General features: G+C 42.1%; 2 protein-coding genes across 3 annotated transcripts; one reads left to right on the top strand and one right to left on the bottom strand.

Annotated features, from left to right (window-relative positions):
* Positions 1–1,410: 1,410 nt before the first annotated feature.
* LOC106604921 (protein FAM53C) lies at positions 1,411–10,298 on the bottom strand. 2 transcript variants are annotated; one of them, XM_045718253.1, is made up of 7 exons: positions 10,172–10,298; positions 9,831–9,934; positions 9,536–9,635; positions 4,922–5,154; positions 4,770–4,830; positions 3,848–4,650; positions 1,411–2,827 (listed from the first exon to the last, which is right to left on the bottom strand). In XM_045718253.1, the coding sequence occupies exons 4-7, from the start codon at positions 5,000–5,002 to the stop codon at positions 2,585–2,587; spliced, it is 1,188 nt and encodes a 395-aa protein (XP_045574209.1). In that variant the 5' UTR covers positions 5,003–5,154; positions 9,536–9,635; positions 9,831–9,934; positions 10,172–10,298; the 3' UTR covers positions 1,411–2,584. The 2 variants fall into 2 exon arrangements, with proteins under 2 accessions (XP_045574209.1, XP_014055531.1); XM_014200056.2 differs by lacking the exons at positions 9,536–9,635; positions 9,831–9,934; positions 10,172–10,298 and adding an exon at positions 7,785–7,887.
* On the top strand, positions 8,387–19,988 carry phykpl (5-phosphohydroxy-L-lysine phospho-lyase). The gene is made up of 13 exons (XM_014200055.2): positions 8,387–8,593; positions 8,705–8,823; positions 15,161–15,320; positions 15,427–15,501; positions 15,601–15,688; positions 15,779–15,895; positions 16,070–16,152; positions 16,340–16,565; positions 16,709–16,863; positions 17,029–17,118; positions 17,321–17,451; positions 19,136–19,180; positions 19,494–19,988. The coding sequence occupies exons 1-12, from the start codon at positions 8,535–8,537 to the stop codon at positions 19,177–19,179; spliced, it is 1,347 nt and encodes a 448-aa protein (XP_014055530.1). The 5' UTR covers positions 8,387–8,534; the 3' UTR covers position 19,180; positions 19,494–19,988.
* The last annotated feature ends 286 nt before the right edge of the window (positions 19,989–20,274 follow it).

Below are 20,274 nucleotides of genomic sequence, written 5' to 3'. Positions count from 1 at the left end.
GACATTTCAGCAGCAGGTATACAATAATGACAGAGAGACTAACTTGATCGTCAATTCAAAATCAAACTTGTAGCAGTTATCTCGCTAGTTAACTATAGTTAACTAAGCATGTGCATAGATCTCCCCTGAAAAATCCATATTTGAGCCTTATATATAAACATGTCTAGTTAGACACAGTGCATTGAAGTAGCCTACCTTATCCATTTCATCCATGATTTATTGAATGAGGGAATACTTTTATGAAGACCATAGTATTAACCACATTGTAGCCTAAAAATCAGCTCCTCAACAGGACCTTGATAAGCAGACTTGGGTGTTTCAGGGCTGGATCAAAAGCCAAGCACGCACACCCAGAAGCTCTCCAGACGGAAGGTTGACCACATGTTGACAACATGTGACAAACAGTGCAGTTCTATGTGGGGGGGTTAAGTGCATTGATCAAAGGCACAATGGCATGGGATCAGACACAGCATCTTTCCAGTGCCAATAATGCTTACTTGTTCATGTAGACTGTAAGTCATGAAAAGTTGGTTAAAAGTCATGGAGAAGTCATGGAAAATGTGTATAAACCGTTAACAGTGACTAATCAGAGGTCTCTATAGCTATAGCATAATGTCATTTGTGAATTTTGGTGAACGTTAGTCCAATGGATCGACTTGGAAAAAGACAGCTCCTGCACTTATTCCATCCCAAGTCAAGCACTGCTTATGTTCAAATCATCTATAGGTTACTTTTTTTGAGCTTCAAAATACATTTTTTGAGACCGTCGAATGATTTGGACATAATGCATGAGATATGCTAATATCGGTCCTATGACTAGAATGGGATTTGTGCCAGAAATGCTCAAATAATATCATTTGGAAGCTAAACCAAATATGGTGGATAAATAAGATATTGTAGTTTATGTGGGGGTGGGGGCAATAAGTAAATAATTTCTATTTCAAATCTTCAATCACTGACTAAGACAGGTGGGTTCACTCCCAAGTGCCGCATGTCATGAAGACACTTACCTGTCTCGATCAATGAGATAAGATTTGAAATAGACAATATGGCGGCATACACGGTGTTAGATTACTTCATGGAGAAACACATTTTAATAAATTCAAACAAACCCCCTGCAACTGGACACAGACATTTTAGAAGGTACATGTATGGCCAAATCGAGAATGAAGATAGTATCACCAAATTACGGCTGGTTGAAAATTCTTTGTGCTGCTACGCCAAACAGTACCTATACGGTAACGGCTAATGGAGCATCACATTAGCCCGTTATCATTTGCTAGCTAAACCAAAGAAACCGCTTAGAGGGTATTGAAACCAATATGTAATTTTGTAATTTGTAATTTGGGTGAACTATTAATTTAAAACAATCTCCCACTGAAAGAAACAAAGGACAAGGGGGGGGGGGGGTTTCTTGCAAAATGATTCTCTAATAAACTTTATTTGTACACAAATTGTGTAAGAGGACACTTCCATCTGAAAACATACAATAAAAATTTTCTCCGAAAGGCCACCAATCCTTTGCATCGCTACTGGTTTCTCACACACATACACTCACACAAAATGGTTTCCACGTGACCACTGTACAGTACATTATTACATTGTGCCCTATAGGATCCAACTGCAGCATGAGTCAATTATTCAAATCCTATTACAGTGCAAGTTTGATCTGTTCATTAGTGGGAAACAGAGAATGGAGAGACCAAAGAAATAGAATGTAGAATCTAGGTTCCATTTCTATGGGCAACCAAGAAGAAAACATCTGGATGTTATGAACAAAAAACAGCAACAGCTTATTTTTATAGTGAGCTTAAGGCATGATGAATGTACAATGTTGATTTCTTCCAATGGTGGATAAGTGGTTTGGAGAACAAATGAATGCATTATTGTCCAAGAAGTATGGGGAAAGAAAGCAGTAAAGATCCATTCGCCAGCTGAGGAAAGCACGTGTCCCTCTTTGTTTCCCTTTACTGGTGTGGGTATTCAACAGGGCCAAATCAAACGCATCAGAAAGTAGTAGTAATACACCCATGAAAACAGATGTGTGTGCAGGCTTCTGCTTGTGTAACATTTTCAGAGGCCTTCAATCAGCAACGCAACTGACCATACGTTCAGAAATGTACAATGGCGACAAGAGTGACCATAGAAACCAAACTGCATCATTTTTTTAATAATGGTATTATCAGTCGTACACCAACTACCCAGATTATTAAGAAGTGCCTATTTTGTACCTTCAGAAATCATCATTTCTTAGCCTTTATCTCCATTGGGTTTCTGGGTATACACATTTACCCACAGAGTATGGTCACGCAGAATTACATTGTCCCAAAATGCTGAATAACATGAGGTTGTCAAAGTTTCTCTAGCATTACAATAATGGTAATATTGATTCTTATTAGTCTACAGTCAGCCAGTGATATGAAGGGCCCCTGGTATGGCCCCTAGGAAGGCAGCAGGTTCCTGAGGGCTCAGCCAGGGGTGTGCATTTATTTATTTTACCTTCACTGAAAACATTTATATAAAGTGGGTGTGTTGTGGATATGATTATGAATATCAATCACACAGAGAGCACCAGGGACCTCTTTCAGTTCTCCTCAATGAGGTTCAAGTCCAGTTCTGTGCAGTCTCTTTCAAACACACTCTGGTGTCCAGCCTCTAGCACACCCATATTTATTTTCTCTTCCTCCTCCTCACTTTCACTAAGCGGTCCAATGCTGGTTCTTCCCAGGAGGTCTGCAGGTGAAAAGGTTCCTCTGAAGTCCCCTAAAACAGGCTCCAGACCCATGCAAACAGCTGCTCCACACACCAGGGGCTCCCCACTGCGAATCTAAAACACAGGACATGGAAGAAAACAATAAATACAGCAGCGTCTTCATTGCGCAAAAATAAAATCAGCTTTATATGAAACTAATAAACTTACAACTTCAACAGCTTTTAGTATTTTCCGTGGTTACTCAAAATACCTTGTGTGAGAACCTCAAAGTCCACCTAAGGACGGTCTATGCAAATCATATGCAAATGTATCAGACTGTCTGGACAAATGTTCTGGCTATTTCCTCATCCTGCTCCGAGACCCCAGCCAGAGCCAACTGTGCAGTCCCTTTATCTTTTTACACCAGAAAGGCAGCCATTTCATAAACCACCACCCACCATCTTAAAACATGACAAGGACACACACACAGCCAGCTGCAAAACCCAGCAGCAGCTTCAGTCACACCCCCCCAGGTCCAACGCCCAGAAGGCCATAAAAATCAACTGGGGGTGAGAGAAAACCGCAAAAGAGAAAGGAGAAGTGATGACATCACTCCTCAGAACAGGAAGTCAGTAGCATTACCCAAATCCAGTGGTTAAATATAGATGGCTGGGTGGTAGATGTCCATAGGGGCAAGCAATTGGTCATGCATCAACGACCGGACACAGGAATGCAAGGGTCAGCCCAAAAACACACATACACGTCGGGTCAGGGCAGTGAGCCTACATAGCCAGGCAGCACAGTCCCAACAACACCACACCCTGAACCCAAATCCAGACTGGTCTGGCTGGGACAGGAATGTGAGAGCAGTAGTTCTGTCTCATGAGGGGAGAGCGATTCAGAGAACCAGAGGCCCATTTCTCCTCACTAATGATCCCAACATAAACACTCTGGTCTGTGGGGAGAGGCAGGAGAGCTGGGGGGGGGGGGCTTCAGGCCTCCTGCCACTCACAGGCAAATGAAGTTTGCTCTGACTAAAGGAGAACTATCAGCAGTTTCTACTAAAATGGTGCATGCTGTGTATTTTTGGCTCTATATATTGCATTTATCTTATTTAATAGGCCTTAAAACTGATGTACATCCCATCCAGCTCACCTGAGTCATCTTGCTGAAGTCAAGGCCGGGCCTGGTGTAGTTGGGGAGCGTGTCTGGGTCATGGCGTCGCTTCAGGCCGGGCTTACGTAGATCACAGGGCTGAGAGTGGCAGCGTGGGAGACGGAGGGGCAGGACACGCCTTGAGGACGACGGGGTACTACAGGCCGAGGAGGGAGCGGGGGAGGGGGCCGGGGCCTCCATCCCAATGTAGCGACTGGCTAGAGCTGGAGAGGGCTGGGGGGGCAGGATGTGCACAGGGGACAGGGAGAAGCGGCGCTGCTGCAGGGGACGACAGGAACCCAGCGTGGCCGGGGAGGAGGAGCAGGAAGAGGGGAATAAGCCTGTGCAGCTCTCCCTGGGCGGGTCATAGTGGTCCCAGGAAACGCTCCAAGGGAGAGGGGAGTCAGGGGACAGGGCCAGGCTGAAGAAGGTGGGACTGGAGGAGGAGTGCAGGGAGGAGGTGAGGGAAGAGCTGGGGCCTCGGAGGGGTACAGAGCCCACCAAGGAGCCAACCCCCATGCCGGCCACCCCCCCACCGCTGTGGCAGCGGCGCTTGACGGGGGTCCAGATCTTGGAGGCGCTAGGGCGCCAGGGGGTGCGGCAGCGGGACAGGTCCTCAGGGACGGACAGGGAGCGACAGTGGCGTTTGGGGGGAGGAGGGGGTAGCGGCGGGGAGCTCTGTAGGGACATGTTTGTCGCAGAGGTGCTGGGGAGAGGGGTTCCTAGGGGGTCCAGGGAGGACAGGACAGAGGCGGCATCCTGCAGATGGGTCTTGGAGGATGGGAACATAGACCAACTGCTCTCTGTGGAAGTGAAACAAACCAAAAACATGACTTAATGTTGGCCCTTCCAAGTTAATGTTTTAGTGGGAGCTTTGAATGAGACACCTTCATAAAAGTTTCAGGAATTAATGGATCCTTACCTGGATTCAACCCATACCCGCGCCAACACACCGTGGGGCTAGAACCCACTTCAGGCAACGACTGAAACAAAGATAAGGGATTTATAGCAATGGTAATTCCTCATAGAAGAAGCGCTACAAAACAGCTAGACTGTATCACATGGCATGCTCACCACATTAAGAGAGAAAGCCCTGCGGTAAGGGGGCTCCTCCAGATTCTGTCTGCGGAGTTGTTCTGTGATGAGCGTCACCATGGTGACACGCTGATGCCAATGAGGAAGGGGTGGTGTTTGTCAGTCCGTCAGACTGCTGGGGAGGTTAGTGGTGTCCCCTCCCCACCTCAACCGGCCAGACTGACCCTTCCAACCTCACTGAGACAATGTCATCAACAGCTTCATCATCCTACCTGAACAGGGAAAGAGTAAGCAGAGCATGCACATTTTAATGCCGAGTAGTAGACCATACTCAAATGATTTATTTTACCAGGGATTGGATTAGCACATCAATCTGAGCATCATGGATACAGAATAATTGGGTGTGCAAGTCAATTTCCTGTTAATCCCACATCTTTGCGTTGGGTAATACCAGGAATGTGCACATCATAAAGTGTCAAGATACTTACTGTACTTGTAATTTGTTCTCCCTCTTACAAGCATGCAAAACTCATATGCAGCCATTTTGACACCGTTTTGTGAGAAGACCAAAAGGAGGAAGAGTGATCACCGCCCTAATGAGCGTTCTGCCTTGCCAGATAAGAGTTATAGGACACATACTAGGACATAGGCTAGCTCCTGCCTCAGAGATGAAAGGTACGCAAAGTAACAGCAGAAGTGCAACCTGAAAATGCGATGTGAAGAACACAAATCCGATACAAAGAAAATTAATGTTTTCTGCAATGTAAGAATATAAACAAAATAATTTATTAGTTGCACAGATGTTACCGACGTGAAATGGCTAGTTAGTTAGCGGTGGTGCGCTCTAATAGCGTTTCAATCAGGTGACGTCACTCGCACTGAGACCTGAAGTAGTTGTTCCCCTTGCTCCACAAGGGCCGCGGCTTTTGTGGCGCGATGAGTAACGATGCTTCGTGAGTGTCAGTTGTTGACGTGTGCAGAGGGTCCCTGGTTCGAGCCCAGGTAGGGGTGAGGAGAGGGACGGAAGCTAGACTGTTACATTGAGTTCAGGACAATACCAAGGCACATTATAGTCAAGTGGGTCCAATTCAAAGTGAGTGCTAATAGTGTGGCCCTTGTCGAGGGCTGTGAGGAGAATGGAGGGGGAGGGAGAGCGAGAGGAGGAAAAGAGGGGGAGGATGGGGGAAGTGTGTGAAACGGAGGGGGATTGGGGCCATAGGCATGCCATGCCCACTCTGAGCCAGACAAAAGGGGGAAGAGAAAGTGGAAAATGGGACTAGAAGGACCTTAAAATGACCAAGGCAAAGAAAACAAAATATGCATAAAAGGACCCGAGCACAACTAAGCACCATGCAGTGACAAGCAAATCAAGGTGCCAGTTTGTTTTGTCCACCGACACATTCCACACCATGCATTTTTCCCCCATGCAAATGCCAGAGTCAGTCAGCTTTAAAACAAATGTAACAGGTATTGAAACTAGACACACCCTATGGGAACACATTGATTCTCTGCTATACAAAGTCCCACACCAAATAAGACCGGCCCAGATACAACACTTGACTAGTCATTGCAACCTTTGCACTCTTCTGTATAATTATTGTGCACAACGAAACCAAAAGTTATAAAAACCAACAATTGATAAACCACTTCCAACTGCCTATGTAGTTCTCCCAATGTGGGTGACAGAGGTCTCTTTCTGGTTTTGGGAACTTTGGGGAGTTACCCCCACCTACTAGCCACTGTTGCTTTAAGTGCTTAGGCGGCTATGTGGCCTACAGGGACTTAGTTTCCATGTGGCAAGTTAATTCAACAGCACATGAAAAACGCAACACTAAATACAACTTAAAAGCTGGTGCCATGGACGAGCCATTTGACAGATAAGCTAACTTAATAAGTTCTTGACTGGACTTAGTTTGTGGGAGAATCATCACCAATACACTTTAAATGTCAAACATATCAAAACAATTACAAATGCTAGTGACTAAGACGTGCATGGTAATTTTAATAATAAGAAGTTGTTTAAATGGCACACGTGTTCCACTCACTGACAAACCCATACAGTTACCCTAACTGAACCTCAACATGTTGAGAAAGATGTTAAAGCTTGCAAAACTTAACAGGCAACTGTTTTTGGAAGTTAAGCAAAGAAAGTCTCAAATCAATAATAGGAGTGCTTGGTAAACCGACACACTTGTGGTCAGCTCAGAGGTCTCCATCTTCTGATCTAGCTAGTAACTACTTACCTAGTAGTAGGCAAGCTAGCCTACTAACGCTACAACAAATTATGTGACCAATTGGACTGGTGCTTGCTAATATAAATAGGCTAACTAGTAGTAATATGGCATGGTGCCAGTTTGCAAGCAACTTGCACATTTATGACGTTAGATATGGTCATCATCCCAAATACGAAGCTTAGAGGCTAATTAATGATGGCTACGAGAGCAATTAGCTAGTTACCATTAGCCAGCAGTAATACGGTCTGTGTGGTGGGCCAACCAGGCAGCTGGCTAGTAATTAAACGTAACAGTTTGCAAGTTCAGACAAACTAGCCGGTCAGTGTTGGCTAACAAATTGCAGTATTACCACAAGCATGTCTAGCTAAGCTAGCGGTTATTCATTTGGCCTACATTAGCTGTCCAGGTCAGATAACGTTAACTTGACAACCACCTAGTTAGCTAGCAAGCCGACTCAAGTCTAGCTAACTTTAGCTAGCATTCAACCCGTGGGAACTGACAGTCCGGCTTATCACTCCGCTAGTTTTCTATGTTGTCATGCTTACGCATCTAATTGTCAACGTATCTGAATTAATGTACATATCGGTATAATAAATGTAGCTTAAAATGACGTTGATTATTGACAGCAACACAAGACTGCTTTGTAGCTAGCTCGATTATTAATTTACCTGCCCACCGTGTCTCCTTAGCAACCGAAAGCAGCACGGGGTAGTTGATGGCCTTGCACTGAATATATAGCCATCGGAATAAACCATTAAAAAGGGGTGGTTGAAACGTCTAACATGCTTGTATCTTTATTACACAAAATCTATTTATATCACAATCCATCTAGGAATTAACTATATATCGTCTCCAAAATTAAATGTAAATCTTAAACGTGAAAAAGTTTTGCTTTTTGATTCTTCAAAATCACCCCCCCATTCTTCTGAAAGTAGAAAAAAAACAGTTGACAGAAAGTATTCTAAAGAAAAACGCATTGAGTACTGTACAGCATTTTTCTGTGATAATAGGTTAGCAATGTGTCGGTTGGGTTGGTCTTTTGCCACTACCACAGTTTTTATTAGTCATTTTGGAAATTAATGTGCCCGGCGGGATCCCAGCTCTCGACAAAAACATGTTTTGAACTCTGGGTAGTGTAGTTTGTCAAATTTTCGTGAATATGAGGTGCTGTGAATTAAGTACAAGTTTTTGCATGGGAAAGAAAACTAAAATGATAGTTTTCACACAAAAAGACAGACACACACACACACACATATATATATAAAAATTATAATCCAGAATGCATCCACGTCATTCAGACAGACGCATGCGCAGTTATGAAAATCCACGTGATTTCTTCAGAAAGTTGTAATGACGGATAAAACAACTAAAATCTGGAGTTAAATTTATTAATACAAACTAAGAGAAACGCAGTGAAAATGGCGTTGGAAATGTTCAGGAAAAAAGAGACTCTTGCAATGCGAAAGAAACTGATTGGGTATGTAACTGTGCATGACTTGAAGAAACTCAAACTGGCAGCAACAACGTTTGGCCCTCGTATGAAATTATTCACTGACATATAAAATGGTTGAAATTATGTCTCTCCTAGGCAGTCTTGCAGACTCTTCTATTCAGACGATCCCGTGAAGATAGTCAGAGCCAGAGGACAGTATTTGTATGATGAAAATGGCAAGCGGTACTTGGACTGTATCAGCAACGTTCAGCACGGTAAGAAACACATAAATAGAGCTCGCCAACTTGTAGTACAACAAATCGGAAATGATATACCTCAGGATCGTTCAGCCATTCCTATGTGCAAAATTAATGGGAAATGAATAGTTTTGGAATAAAGTTAAACGCCGAAAATAAGGTCTGAGGTTAACACCGCATCATAACCTGGTAATGACCACCTGACTACAGTGTATTACCTATACTCTTAGAAAAATAGGTCCCAAAAGGGTTCTTCAGCTGTACTCTTTTTGGTTCTAGGGAGAAGGCTTTTGGGTTCCACGTATAACCCTTTTGGGTTCCATGTAGAACCGTGGAAAGGGTCCTACTTAGAACTCAAAAGGGTTCTACCTGGAACCAAAAAGGTTATCCTATGGGGACAGCCGAATAACCCTTTTAGGTTCTGGATAGCACCTTTTTTTCTAAGTTTACTGTAAAAAGTATTGCAGAGGATAAAGTAGGACATTGAAAACATTGTTCATTACATTTCTATGTGTTTCCATAGTCACCAATTAAAGTTAATCCGCAACATATTCTTACATTTTAAAATAGATCAAGCAATGGCACAAACAAATCTATTATCACAATTCTTTGCACATCTGCATACAGTCATTTTTTCATAATTCACCCACAGACATTAACTGCATGCACAGAAAGACTGGGACACAGACTATATAAAGGCCTATTGTTTTATTTGATTAGTGATTCATACGGAGTGGTGTGATGGGGTAGGTTGTCATCAAGGACCTCTGAGCGCAGAAGGTGATCTGGAGCGTAGTGGCCCTCTTCAAGAGTCGTGCGATGGGTCAGCTCTGCAGTGAAGAGAATCGGTGCATTACAACTTTATACATTTGAGATTTTAAAAGACAACTAGAAAAGGACATTCTTGATGTAACTTGGTGGACTCAGCTGGCTAAAAATATTTCCATGGTACTAGTTAAACGATTTTGTGGCAGTTTTAGCTTAGAGATGTCTTCAAAAAAAGAGCAACTTGCTCATATACATACTTTGCGTCCTTCTCCACCACGGCATTCAGGGGCATATTTAAAGCCTTTCCAGAGGGCCTGCAACACACCAAGCTCCTGATTTTTCTGTCTGTTCATGACACTTACTGTAAGCATAAAAATAAAATAAATTAATGATTGGCATAATGTGGGCATGCAGGTCAGTACATAACAATAACGCACAGTAAAATATATTTAACAGTCTGAATCTACTAAAAGTGGTAGCAAAGGCATGTTCACTCCTCTGTTACTTCATATTGAAGTGGGACATTAATTCATTGGTCATCAATCTGAAACATTTTAAGAAAGAGGATATCAAAATGACACAGTAGTTGTATAATTACCATTTTTAACTCATCTCCAAATGATAAAGTTTTGCTTAATCCTAATACATGTTTAATATTCAAACAACTTTATAGAAACACACCGCTCCATAATCCTGAGGACATTGTCCCGGACAAAGGTTCCCCCAATTGAAGACAGCTTGGCAGTCTTAAGAAAAGAAAGCTAAATGCAACATTTAAAGTACGTGTAAAGAGGTAATAAAGAGACAATCAAATATAATCTTGTTCAAAGGTTATGTCTGTCATATCATTCCTGCAACAAACATTGTTAGAAATGGGTGTAATTGGCAAATCGAGCTACATGTTGAACTTCCATCCTATCAGGCCAGGGGCACAGTGTATGAATTTATGGTTGGATCAGAATCGCCATTATAACATTGTTAGAAATGGGTGTACAGTTCAATCGGAAAGTATTCAGACCCCTTGACTTTTTCCACATTTTGTTACGTTACAGCCTTATTCTAAAATGTATTAAATAAACATTTTTCCTCATCAATCTACACACAAATACCCCAAAATGACAAAGTGAAAACAGGTTTTTAGAATTTTTTGCTAATTTATTGCAAGTAAAAAACAGAAATACCTTATTTACATAAGTATTCAGACCCTTTGCTATGAGACTCAACATTGAGCTCAGATGCATCCTGTTTCCATTGATCATCCTTGATGTTTCTACAACTTTATTGGGAGTCCACCTGTGGTAAATTCAATTGATTGGACATGATTTGGAAAGGCACACACCTGTCTATATAAAGTCCCACAGTTGACAGTGTATGTCAGAGTAAAAACCAAGCCATGGGGTCAAAGGAATTGTATGTAGAACTCAGAGACAGAATTGTGTCGAGGCACAGAACTGGGGAACGGTACCAAAAATATTCTGCAGCATTGAAGGTTCCCATGAACACAGTGGCCTCCATCATTCTTAAATGGAAGAAGTTTGGAACCACCAATACTCTTCCTATAGCTGGCCGCCCGGCCAAACTGAGCAATCGGGGGAAAAGGGCCTTGGTTAGGGAGGTGACCAAGAACCCGATGGTCACTCTGACAGAGCTACAGAGTTCCTCTGTGGAGATGGGAGAACCTTCCAGAAGGACAACCATCTTGTCAGAATCGAGGGAAAGATGAACGGAGCAAAGTACAGAGAGATCCTTGATGAAAACCGGCTCTAAAGCACTCAGGACCTCAGACTGGGGCAAAGGTTCAACTTCCAACAGGACAATGACCCTAAGCACACAGCCAAGACAATGCAGCAGTGGCTTCAGAACAAGTCTCTGAATGTCCTTGAGTGGCCCAACCAGAGCCCAGACTTGAACCCAATAGAACATCTCTGGAGAGACCTGAAAATAGCTGTGCAATGCTCCCCATCCAACCTGACAGAGCATGAGAGGATCTGCAGAGAAGAATGGGAGAAACTCCGCAAATACAGGTGTGCCAAGCTTGTAGCATTATACCCAAGAAAACTTGAGGCTGTAATCACTGCCTTTACTGAGTAAAGGGTCTGAATACTTATGTAAATCTGCTATTTCCGTTTTTTATTTTTTATTTTAATAAAATGCAAAAAATTCTAAAAAACAGTGTTTGCTTTGTCATTATGGGGTATTGTGTATATATTGAGGGAGGGAAAAAGTGGTTTAATCCATTTTAGAATAAGGCTGTAAGGTAACAAAATGTGGAACAAGTCAAGGTGTCTGAATACTTTCCGAATGCACTGTAATTGGCAAATCTCTTCCTCTTCTCTGCAACTGCGCACATGTTTGAGTGAGCGAGGAGAATGAGCAAGAGAGAAATGTGAGAAACTATACATGACTCACCAAGGGAGGTGTCTGTTGATCAGGACACAGGTTTTGCAACTGAAAAAAAAAGAAGGGGGAGTTAAAATTGGATTTTATTTGCTTTACAAACATATGTTATTAGAAGCTATTTCAATTGGATTTACTTACGCTACACTCTTAGAAAAAAAAAGGTTCCAAAAGGGTTCTTCGGCTTTCCCCATAGGAGAACCCTTTTTGGTTCCAGGTAGAACCATTTTGCGTTTCAGGTATAACCCTTTTGCGTTCCATGTAGAACCCTCTGAAGAAAGGGTTCTACATGGAATCCAACATAGTTCTACCTGGAACCAAGGGGTTCTACCTGGAACCAAAAAGTGTTCTTCAAAAGGTTTTCCTATAGGGACAACAGATAAACCGTTTTAGGTTCTAGATACCACCTATTTTTTCAAAAGTGTAAGATTAGGCAATCATGGAAAGCTGAATAGCATGTCTCTTGGGTAATCCAGTCTCAGTGAGACCTAATCCAGAGAAAAAAAGTATCAAACAGAAGACAAAATATATCAAACAGAAGACAAAATAACATCTAGCACACAACTTACTGTCAATGACTATGGGTTTAAGGAGAGGTGGTTCTGCTCTCTCCTTTCACTGGGATGTGGCAGAATAGGTCACTGGTAACTGTTGTAGACCCCATACATCAGGTCATTGACATGTTTCAGGAGCTGTAAAGACAAAGATGAATCATGATTAACCATTGCCTAAGCTCTTCACTAAGTTAGATGTAGCCTAGCAAGTACATTGACTATGTTGCCCCTCAGCAATCTGGCAGTCAGGCAGATGGATAGAGTGCTAGGCAACAAAACATAGGCTAATTACGTTTCTTAGTCAGCAGGCTGGATAACTTCAGTACTCCTTCCCTTTGTTCACTCCTCCATCCTTCCATCCAAGCTAGAAGATTCCTGCAAAAAAATAATAAAGAATTGAAAAGGGGGAGCAGGGATAGGCAAAATGATTTGTATTGTCAAATACAAAATACACAAAAATAGAAGGATCTCTGATGAATGGGCTCCCGAGAGACCCTGGTTCGAGCCTGGGCTGTATCATAACCGGCCGTGATCGGGAGTACATTAGGGTGGCGCACAATTGGCTCAGCATCGTCCGGTTTATGGGAGGGGTTAGCCGGGGTAGGTAAAATAAGAATTTGTTCTTAACTGACTTGCCTAGTTAAATAAAGGTTAAATAAAAATGAATCAAGAAAATCTTCACATCCATATTGGGGGTACACATTTCAAGAATGAAGCTATCTTACTGTCTCACACACAATCAATGTTTCCTATGTGTATTCATGTACCATCTCTCTCTCACACACTCACATAGCTAGCATGACAAAATATTGACATGATGACAATCTTTTCTATACGTGATTGTGATCACAATCATCATCTCTCCCCTCCTCTCTCATACAGAACACACACACATTGCAAGCATGACAACTTTGACATGACAATCTTTTCTAAAGTTATTGTGATCATCTCTCTCACAGACACGCGCAGAGAATACACACACACACACATTTGCTATTATTAATTGAACAGATATTAAAATGTCAATCTGTTTGCAAGCTAGCTACAACCAACACCCACAACAGGTAAAAATGAAAACTTACCATATCCATGGAGGATTAGCTGGAGAGCTAATGTTAGCTAGTTAAAATTAGCCAGCTGTGTTAGTTAGTTAGCAAGCTAGCTAATTATTCCTTGACGTTCTTCCCCCCAACAAAATGCCCCTTTACCTACAAAAGTAAAACAATAATGCAGGAGAACAGGGACTACCACTTAGCAGTAAAATCTTTTAGAAGTTTTTTGTGTACATTACTGCGCGCAAGGCACAGATTCCCATCCAACTTTTAACTGGAACTGATATGCCTGCCTCCTTATTTAGCTACTGAAATAAAACATTTATTACTGCACGCATTATGTGAATTGCTTATAGCCTTTAAGGAAAAATATAATAGCCATATTTTCAGGGTCAAATTCAGGTGGAATAATTTTAGACTAATTAGTTGTGGAAATAATTGCGATTAAAAGTAGGGCTTTATAAATCCTGGTGGATTGTAGTATGCTTTTGAAATAAAAGACAGGCTTATGTTTTATTTCTTAAATAAATAGGTAGTCATAATAGAACTTCCAAATAGAATTCAGTGGAGAAAATGTGCAGCACAATAAACAGTGCAATTAGCTAACACAAATGAAAAATGACCATTAGAAGCCAACACACACAACAAGCTACCAGATATCATTAATTAAACAACCATTATTTCACTGTACTGCATTTTAACGGCCCTACTTTCAACACCTGCCAAATAAAAACCTTAAATGGCCCTACTCGTGAAAAAGTTAATCGGGCCAGATAAGCTGAATTGGACTCGGCCCGGGTAGAAATATCCGGAGCCCAGAGTAATATTATTCTGCCCGGTCTGAATCATGCAAACCCTGCTGAAAAAGAACATTAGTCCAACTGTAATAATTGTAATGCTTCTATTGTCTTATATTCAATGGGTTCATGGCCCACAAACACTATGCCCATGTTTATATAGATTGATGTCTTTTCATTGAGTCGCATTTAGATAACTGGTCAGTATTTCAGTCAGATTTCAACCAAAAACCCGATATCAACCAACATAAGATGTTTTTTTTTTTTTCATACGTCAAAAATGCGTCTTAATCTGGTTGTGATCTGGTTATAAGATGTCCCGACCAGATTTCAACTAGTAAAAGCCGTCTTTATCATGTCGTATGCCCTCTGGGTAAATGCTTGAAAATTCACCAAAAGTGACCTGATGAAGATGATCTAATAGAACAAAACGTTTAAGATCTCCTAAGCCTGTATTTACCACAGACCTTATTTTCGGAATTTATCCAAAAACTCCATACATTTTCCCATAGGCTTTGTTCAACAAACCATGGCGGAGTTAGTGCCTACAAAAAGATGCCATTACTGTTGCTCTCTATTGGTGACGTTATTTTAATGCATCTGATTTGATAAATATTCTGTTGTATTTGGTGAATAATATTTTGAGAGAGCAAGGGACACAGTCCAAAGCCCTTTGAACATTACAGTAGTACCACAACATAATCAAAATGATAGTACCTCCTAGTGGTAAGTGTATGTAACGAAACGATGGGAACGTTGGATTGTTGTTGCACCTATGCACCTACAGTGGGTCACTGTCATCCCAGCATCACACAAGCAGCCACAACGCAGATGGAGCTTCTGAATGCCAATTCGCGCTTCCTTCACGACAATATAGTTCAGTATGCCGACCGCCTCGCTGCCACTCTGCCCGACAAGCTGTGTGTCTTCTATTTTGTCAACTCAGGGTAAGACACCATGTCCTACAACCTATGACTTCCTCCTGAAGCACAGCCCCAATGACATCCGCCTAAGATATAGGAAGAATAATGTAATATATATGTCTCCCAACAGTTCAGAGGCCAATGATCTGGCACTACGCTTGGCCCACCAGTACACCCAACATGAAGACGTCATTGTGCTTGAACAGTAAGGTTTCTCACATATCACAGAAAAAAAACTACTAATCTCAGTAGATATCTTCTCTAAATGTACTTCTTCCTCTTTTCCCCTCTTCCTCCATACTAGTGCATATCATGGGCACCTGACTTCGCTCATCGATATCAGTCCGTACAAGTTCCAGAAGCTGACAGGACAGAAAGAGTGGGTTCACGTGGTGTGTAAGGAGATACATATCGCATGCCTCTATTTTTTGGCGTGTGCTACAAAAAGCTAAAATTGTAATTTTCCCATTTAATCCTTACAGGCACCCATACCAGACACCTATAGAGGTATATTCAGAGAGGACCATCCCAACCCAGCCCAGGCATATGCAGATACTGTGAAGGATGTGATAGACAAGGTTCACCAAAAAGGTCGCAAGGTACAGTAAATACAATAGGTTTTGCATGGAGAAGGAATGTTCGAAAATAGTCTCAATTTGGACACCGAGCAGGGTGTAATGCTGATTAGTGTAGTAACAGGGTAATAACAATGTTCATAAGTATTGTACTAATTCTTTGTGTTTAATAACTCAAAACTGACTTGCAACCTACAGGTTTCAGCATTTTTTGCCGAGTCATTGCCCAGTGTTGCAGGCCAAATCCTCTTGCCCAAGGGATACTCAACTAAAGTAGCAGAGTAGGTACTGCCTCTGAGCATAAAATATTAGTGCACTATTATACTTTACCATTTTCTCATCTGTGAAGAAAAGGACAAAGAGCCAAATCCTAATTTGAGTTAGGATTGAGGCCATTATGATAGTAAAAGCTATCGCTTTTATCTTTGACATGTGACAGTGAGTGTTGGTATCACTCTGTCTCGACAGATACGTGCGCTCTGCAGGCGGAGTGTTTGTGGCAGACGAGGTGCAAACAGGTTTTGGGCGTGTGGGGAGCCATTTCTGGGCCTTCCAGCTGCAGGGTGAGGATTTTAGCCCTGACATAGTGACTATGGGCAAGCCGATGGGCAACGGACATCCCCTGTCATGTGTAGCAACCACAGCGGAGATCGCTGGCGCCTTCACAGCCAACGGAGTGGAGTACTTCAATACAGTGAGAAACTGGTGGCTGTTACAACCTATATTCTGCCTATTAAATAATGTTAACCGTGCACAAACATTCATGGTGTATATGTGTAACTCATATTAGGAGTCTCATCCCTAATCATGGTTTGTGGTTCTCCTGTGACTGTGCAGTTTGGCGGTAACCCAGTGTCGTGTGCCATCGGCCTGGCTGTCCTAGACGTGATTGAGAAGGAGGACCTGAGGGGGAACTCCTCAAGAGTAGGAGGACACTTATTGGACCGGCTGACACAGCTACAGACCAAACATCCAATCATTGGAGACGTCCGGTAGGTGGCCTATGACGTGGATTACGTGAAGGGAATGTCTCTATAATAACTACTCACATATGACCTTGCCGTCAACCTCATACTCTCTAGTCTACAGCATGATCCATTCTGAGATACTGGCTGAAGACAGTATACAATAACTGGCTTTGTGTTTACTCTTGGCAGTGGAGTGGGGCTGTTTGTGGGCTTGGAGATGGTCATCGACAAAGAACAGAGAACCCCAGCTACAGACGCAGCAGCGCAAGTTGTCAGAAGGTGTGGGGTCAGACTGGTCATTCACTGCTACGAGGCCTTGTGAAGCAACAACTATACAATCATATCAAAGTGTGTCAGTGTTTGCTGCAGTCACAATTCAGTGAAGAGTTAACACTATTCTTATTTTGGTATGAATCTTTGCATTACTTTTAGAACAGAACCTGTAAGCGGAAATATCCTTTGGTCTCTTCTCCCATTCCAGACTGAAAGAGGATTATATCTGTGTCAGTACAGACGGCCCCTGGGAGAACATTGTCAAGTTTAAACCTCCCATGTGCTTCAGTATGGAGGATGCAGACTTGGTGGCAGACAGGATACACCACATTCTCACAGGTGACTGGAGCACTTACCCTATAGCCTTGACCTATCACAATACATTTACACAGTTGTATAGTATACATTTATTATACTTAAAGGAAAGGTTCACCCATTTTGAATATTATATTGTTTTTGTGCGTCTCCGAGTGATGTTCTATCGATTCCCTGGGTCATTTCATGTTTATCTGAGTTATTGGCGTTCAAGCAGGCAGAAATCCGTCCTGTATGACGTAACACCGTGATAAAGCCTCTCACTGGAAGTTAATAGACCGGCTGGAAGTTAACCACAAACCGGTCCCGTGTGGCTCAGTTGGTAGAGCATGGTGTTTGCAATGCCAGGGTTGTGGGTTCGATTCCCACGGGGGACCAGTACGGAAGGGAAAAAAAATGTATGAAATGTATTCACTACTGTAAGTCGCTCTGGATAAGAGCGTCTGCTAAATGACTTAAATGTAAATAGGAATACGTCTTTTGGATCGCGAAAACGTCTATCATACATGTCACATTTCAATACTGTCCAATGTCTTCTGTCAAGTGAGCCATTGATTATATTTTTGCCATATTCCTACCTCGAGAAATGTGTAATTTAACTGAGAGCCTAGCACGTTTCCTATTTGTCTGCCTCTTTAATCCAGGGTGCATTGCATGGTGCAGTTGCCAGAGATATTATAGAAAGGAGATAGGAATCCAATGACTGAAAGTACGTATAATGCCCAACCCAACAGACTGTCGACCAATCGCGTTCCCGTTGTCATGCTGCGTCACGCGGATACTTAGCTAATCATCACGCAATCCCTTCTCAAAGTCAGTATATATGTTGAGAAAAGTGTCTATGTGGCTTATTGACATAGCATGGGTAACGTTTTCCATTTGATCAAAAGTATGTCTGCCGTTGCAAATGTTAGACTCCACTTTGTTTTGTTACCTTTAACTATGCAAGTCAGTTAAGAATTAATTATTATTTACAATGACGGCCTACCCCGGCCAAACCCTAACGACGCTGGGCCAATTGTGTGCCGCCATATGGGACTCCCAATCATGGCCGATTGTGATACAGCCTGGAATCGAACCTGGGTCTGTAGTGACACCTCTAGTTTGAGATGCAGTGCCTTAGACTGCTGCGCCACTGTGAGGCACAACATTCTGTAGGTTGAACATGGTGAAATTGTAGACTCCTAAATTGATAGTACAGTTTGTTTAGTCGATTTTACAGCTAACTAGCTACTTTACATGCTGATATTGTCTTTGGTATTGTGTGTAGCTACATTTGCTAGGTAGCTAGCTAGCCAGCCAGCCCATAGAGAGCATTGCATTGTGTATTTTGTAGTCGACTGGAGCTGCAAAAGATTTCCACAATGATTTTCCATGTTGCTGCCAACCTTATTATAACGCCAAAATGAAACATTTGTTCACAAAAAATGTTGTTCTCACATAGTGACATTTAACACTGTAAATTAAAAGTGGATTTTCCCTTTAAGGAGACAGAATACCCAGTCTTTTAAACCCAACTTAGACTCTACCACTGCAGTGTTTGCTGAACTGAAGGTTCAGGGAGCCTGCACCGACCTGATTCGTATATCTGCCGACTATTTCTGAACCGGGCCAATGGCAATTACACAACAGTCTTAACAGATCAATACTACACACCACTTAAGCAGGTGTGTAGGGACCTGTTGACAATTCTACTTTTCCTTTTCAGACATGGAGCGCAGTCATCAAAAACTGGACAGTGGAGATTTCTAAGGTTTGTACAAACCTGTAGAAAGATTTAATTGCATCAGACAGTAAGAATTGGTCACAATCAGAAGGAGTCAGAGGTAGTGTTGTTGATAGTGTGATGTACTCCTCCAGTAGATTTCACTAACCGTTAAAAAGTGCATTTCTCAGACATTGGATTTCATAGGGCAGAGCATTGGGGCCCGTATCTACAAATCTCAGAATAGAAGTGCTTATCTAGGATCTGTCCATAGAAAAGGCTACACTGATCCTATATTGGCATTCTGACTTTGAGGCGTTTTGTGGATACGGTCCTAGAACTTGCATCTTTTGCTTTTCAGACAAACTGGAGTCATCTTGGAGGAAGACAAGGGAAGGAATGCAGAAGTATTCAACACAGCCAATCTCACAGATCCATACCACAATTAAGGATAAAAAAAACAAATCATTAAGATTACACTACTAGATCTAACAACACATGAATGGTTTGTGACAGTTCATGAACTAGAATTAGTGACTGCTTTTAATTCTGCATGAGGGACATAAGAGAAGCAGTGACATATGCAACAGAAAGGCAATACATTTGTACTGTAACAATGTACATATGAGTTTTGATCCTCCTCGCATTTATACTTCCCTGTGGAAAGTATTCAGACCCTTTGACAATAGATGAAATCCTCATCAATCTACATACAATACCCCATTTTGATAATTTAAAGAAAATTAAAAACAGAAATACTTTATTTACATAAGTATTCAGACCCTTTGCTATGAGACTCGAAATTGAGCTCATGTGCATCCTGTTTCCATTGATCATCCTTGAGATGTTTCTACAACTTGATTGGAGTCCACCTGTGGTAAATTAAATTGATTGGACATGATTTGGAAACGCACACATCTCGCACACATGTCTATATGAGGTCCCACAGTTGACAGTGCATGTCAGAGCAAAAACCAAGCCATGAGGTCAAAGGAATTGTCTGTAGAGCTCCGAGACAGAATTGTGTCAAGGCACAGATCTGCAGAAGGGTACCAAAACATTTCTGCAGCATTGAAGGTCCCCAAGAACACAGTGGCCTCCATCATTCTTAAATGGAAGAAGTTTGGAACCACCAAGACTCT

This window comes from Salmo salar, chromosome ssa05 (genome assembly GCF_905237065.1).
Source record: "Salmo salar chromosome ssa05, Ssal_v3.1, whole genome shotgun sequence".
NCBI classification, from domain to species: domain Eukaryota; kingdom Metazoa; phylum Chordata; class Actinopteri; order Salmoniformes; family Salmonidae; genus Salmo; species Salmo salar.
This window is presented reverse-complemented; position numbering and strand designations above follow the sequence as displayed.

Coding starts and splice junctions, on each gene's coding strand:
- LOC106604921 (XM_045718253.1), bottom strand. CDS start 5,002: ATGGTGACGCTCATCACAGAACAACTCCGCAGACAGAATCTGGAGGAG. Junction 4,651..4,769: donor CGGGTATGGGTTGAATCCAG/GTAAGGATCCAT, acceptor TCACTTCCACAG/AGAGCAGTTGGTCTATGTTC. Junction 2,828..3,847: donor ACTTCAGCAAGATGACTCAG/GTGAGCTGGATG, acceptor CCTGTGTTTTAG/ATTCGCAGTGGGGAGCCCCT.
- phykpl (XM_014200055.2), top strand. CDS start 8,535: ATGGCGTTGGAAATGTTCAGGAAAAAAGAGACTCTTGCAATGCGAAAG. Junction 15,896..16,069: donor TTCACCAAAAAGGTCGCAAG/GTACAGTAAATA, acceptor TGCAACCTACAG/GTTTCAGCATTTTTTGCCGA. Junction 16,153..16,339: donor TACTCAACTAAAGTAGCAGA/GTAGGTACTGCC, acceptor CTGTCTCGACAG/ATACGTGCGCTCTGCAGGCG.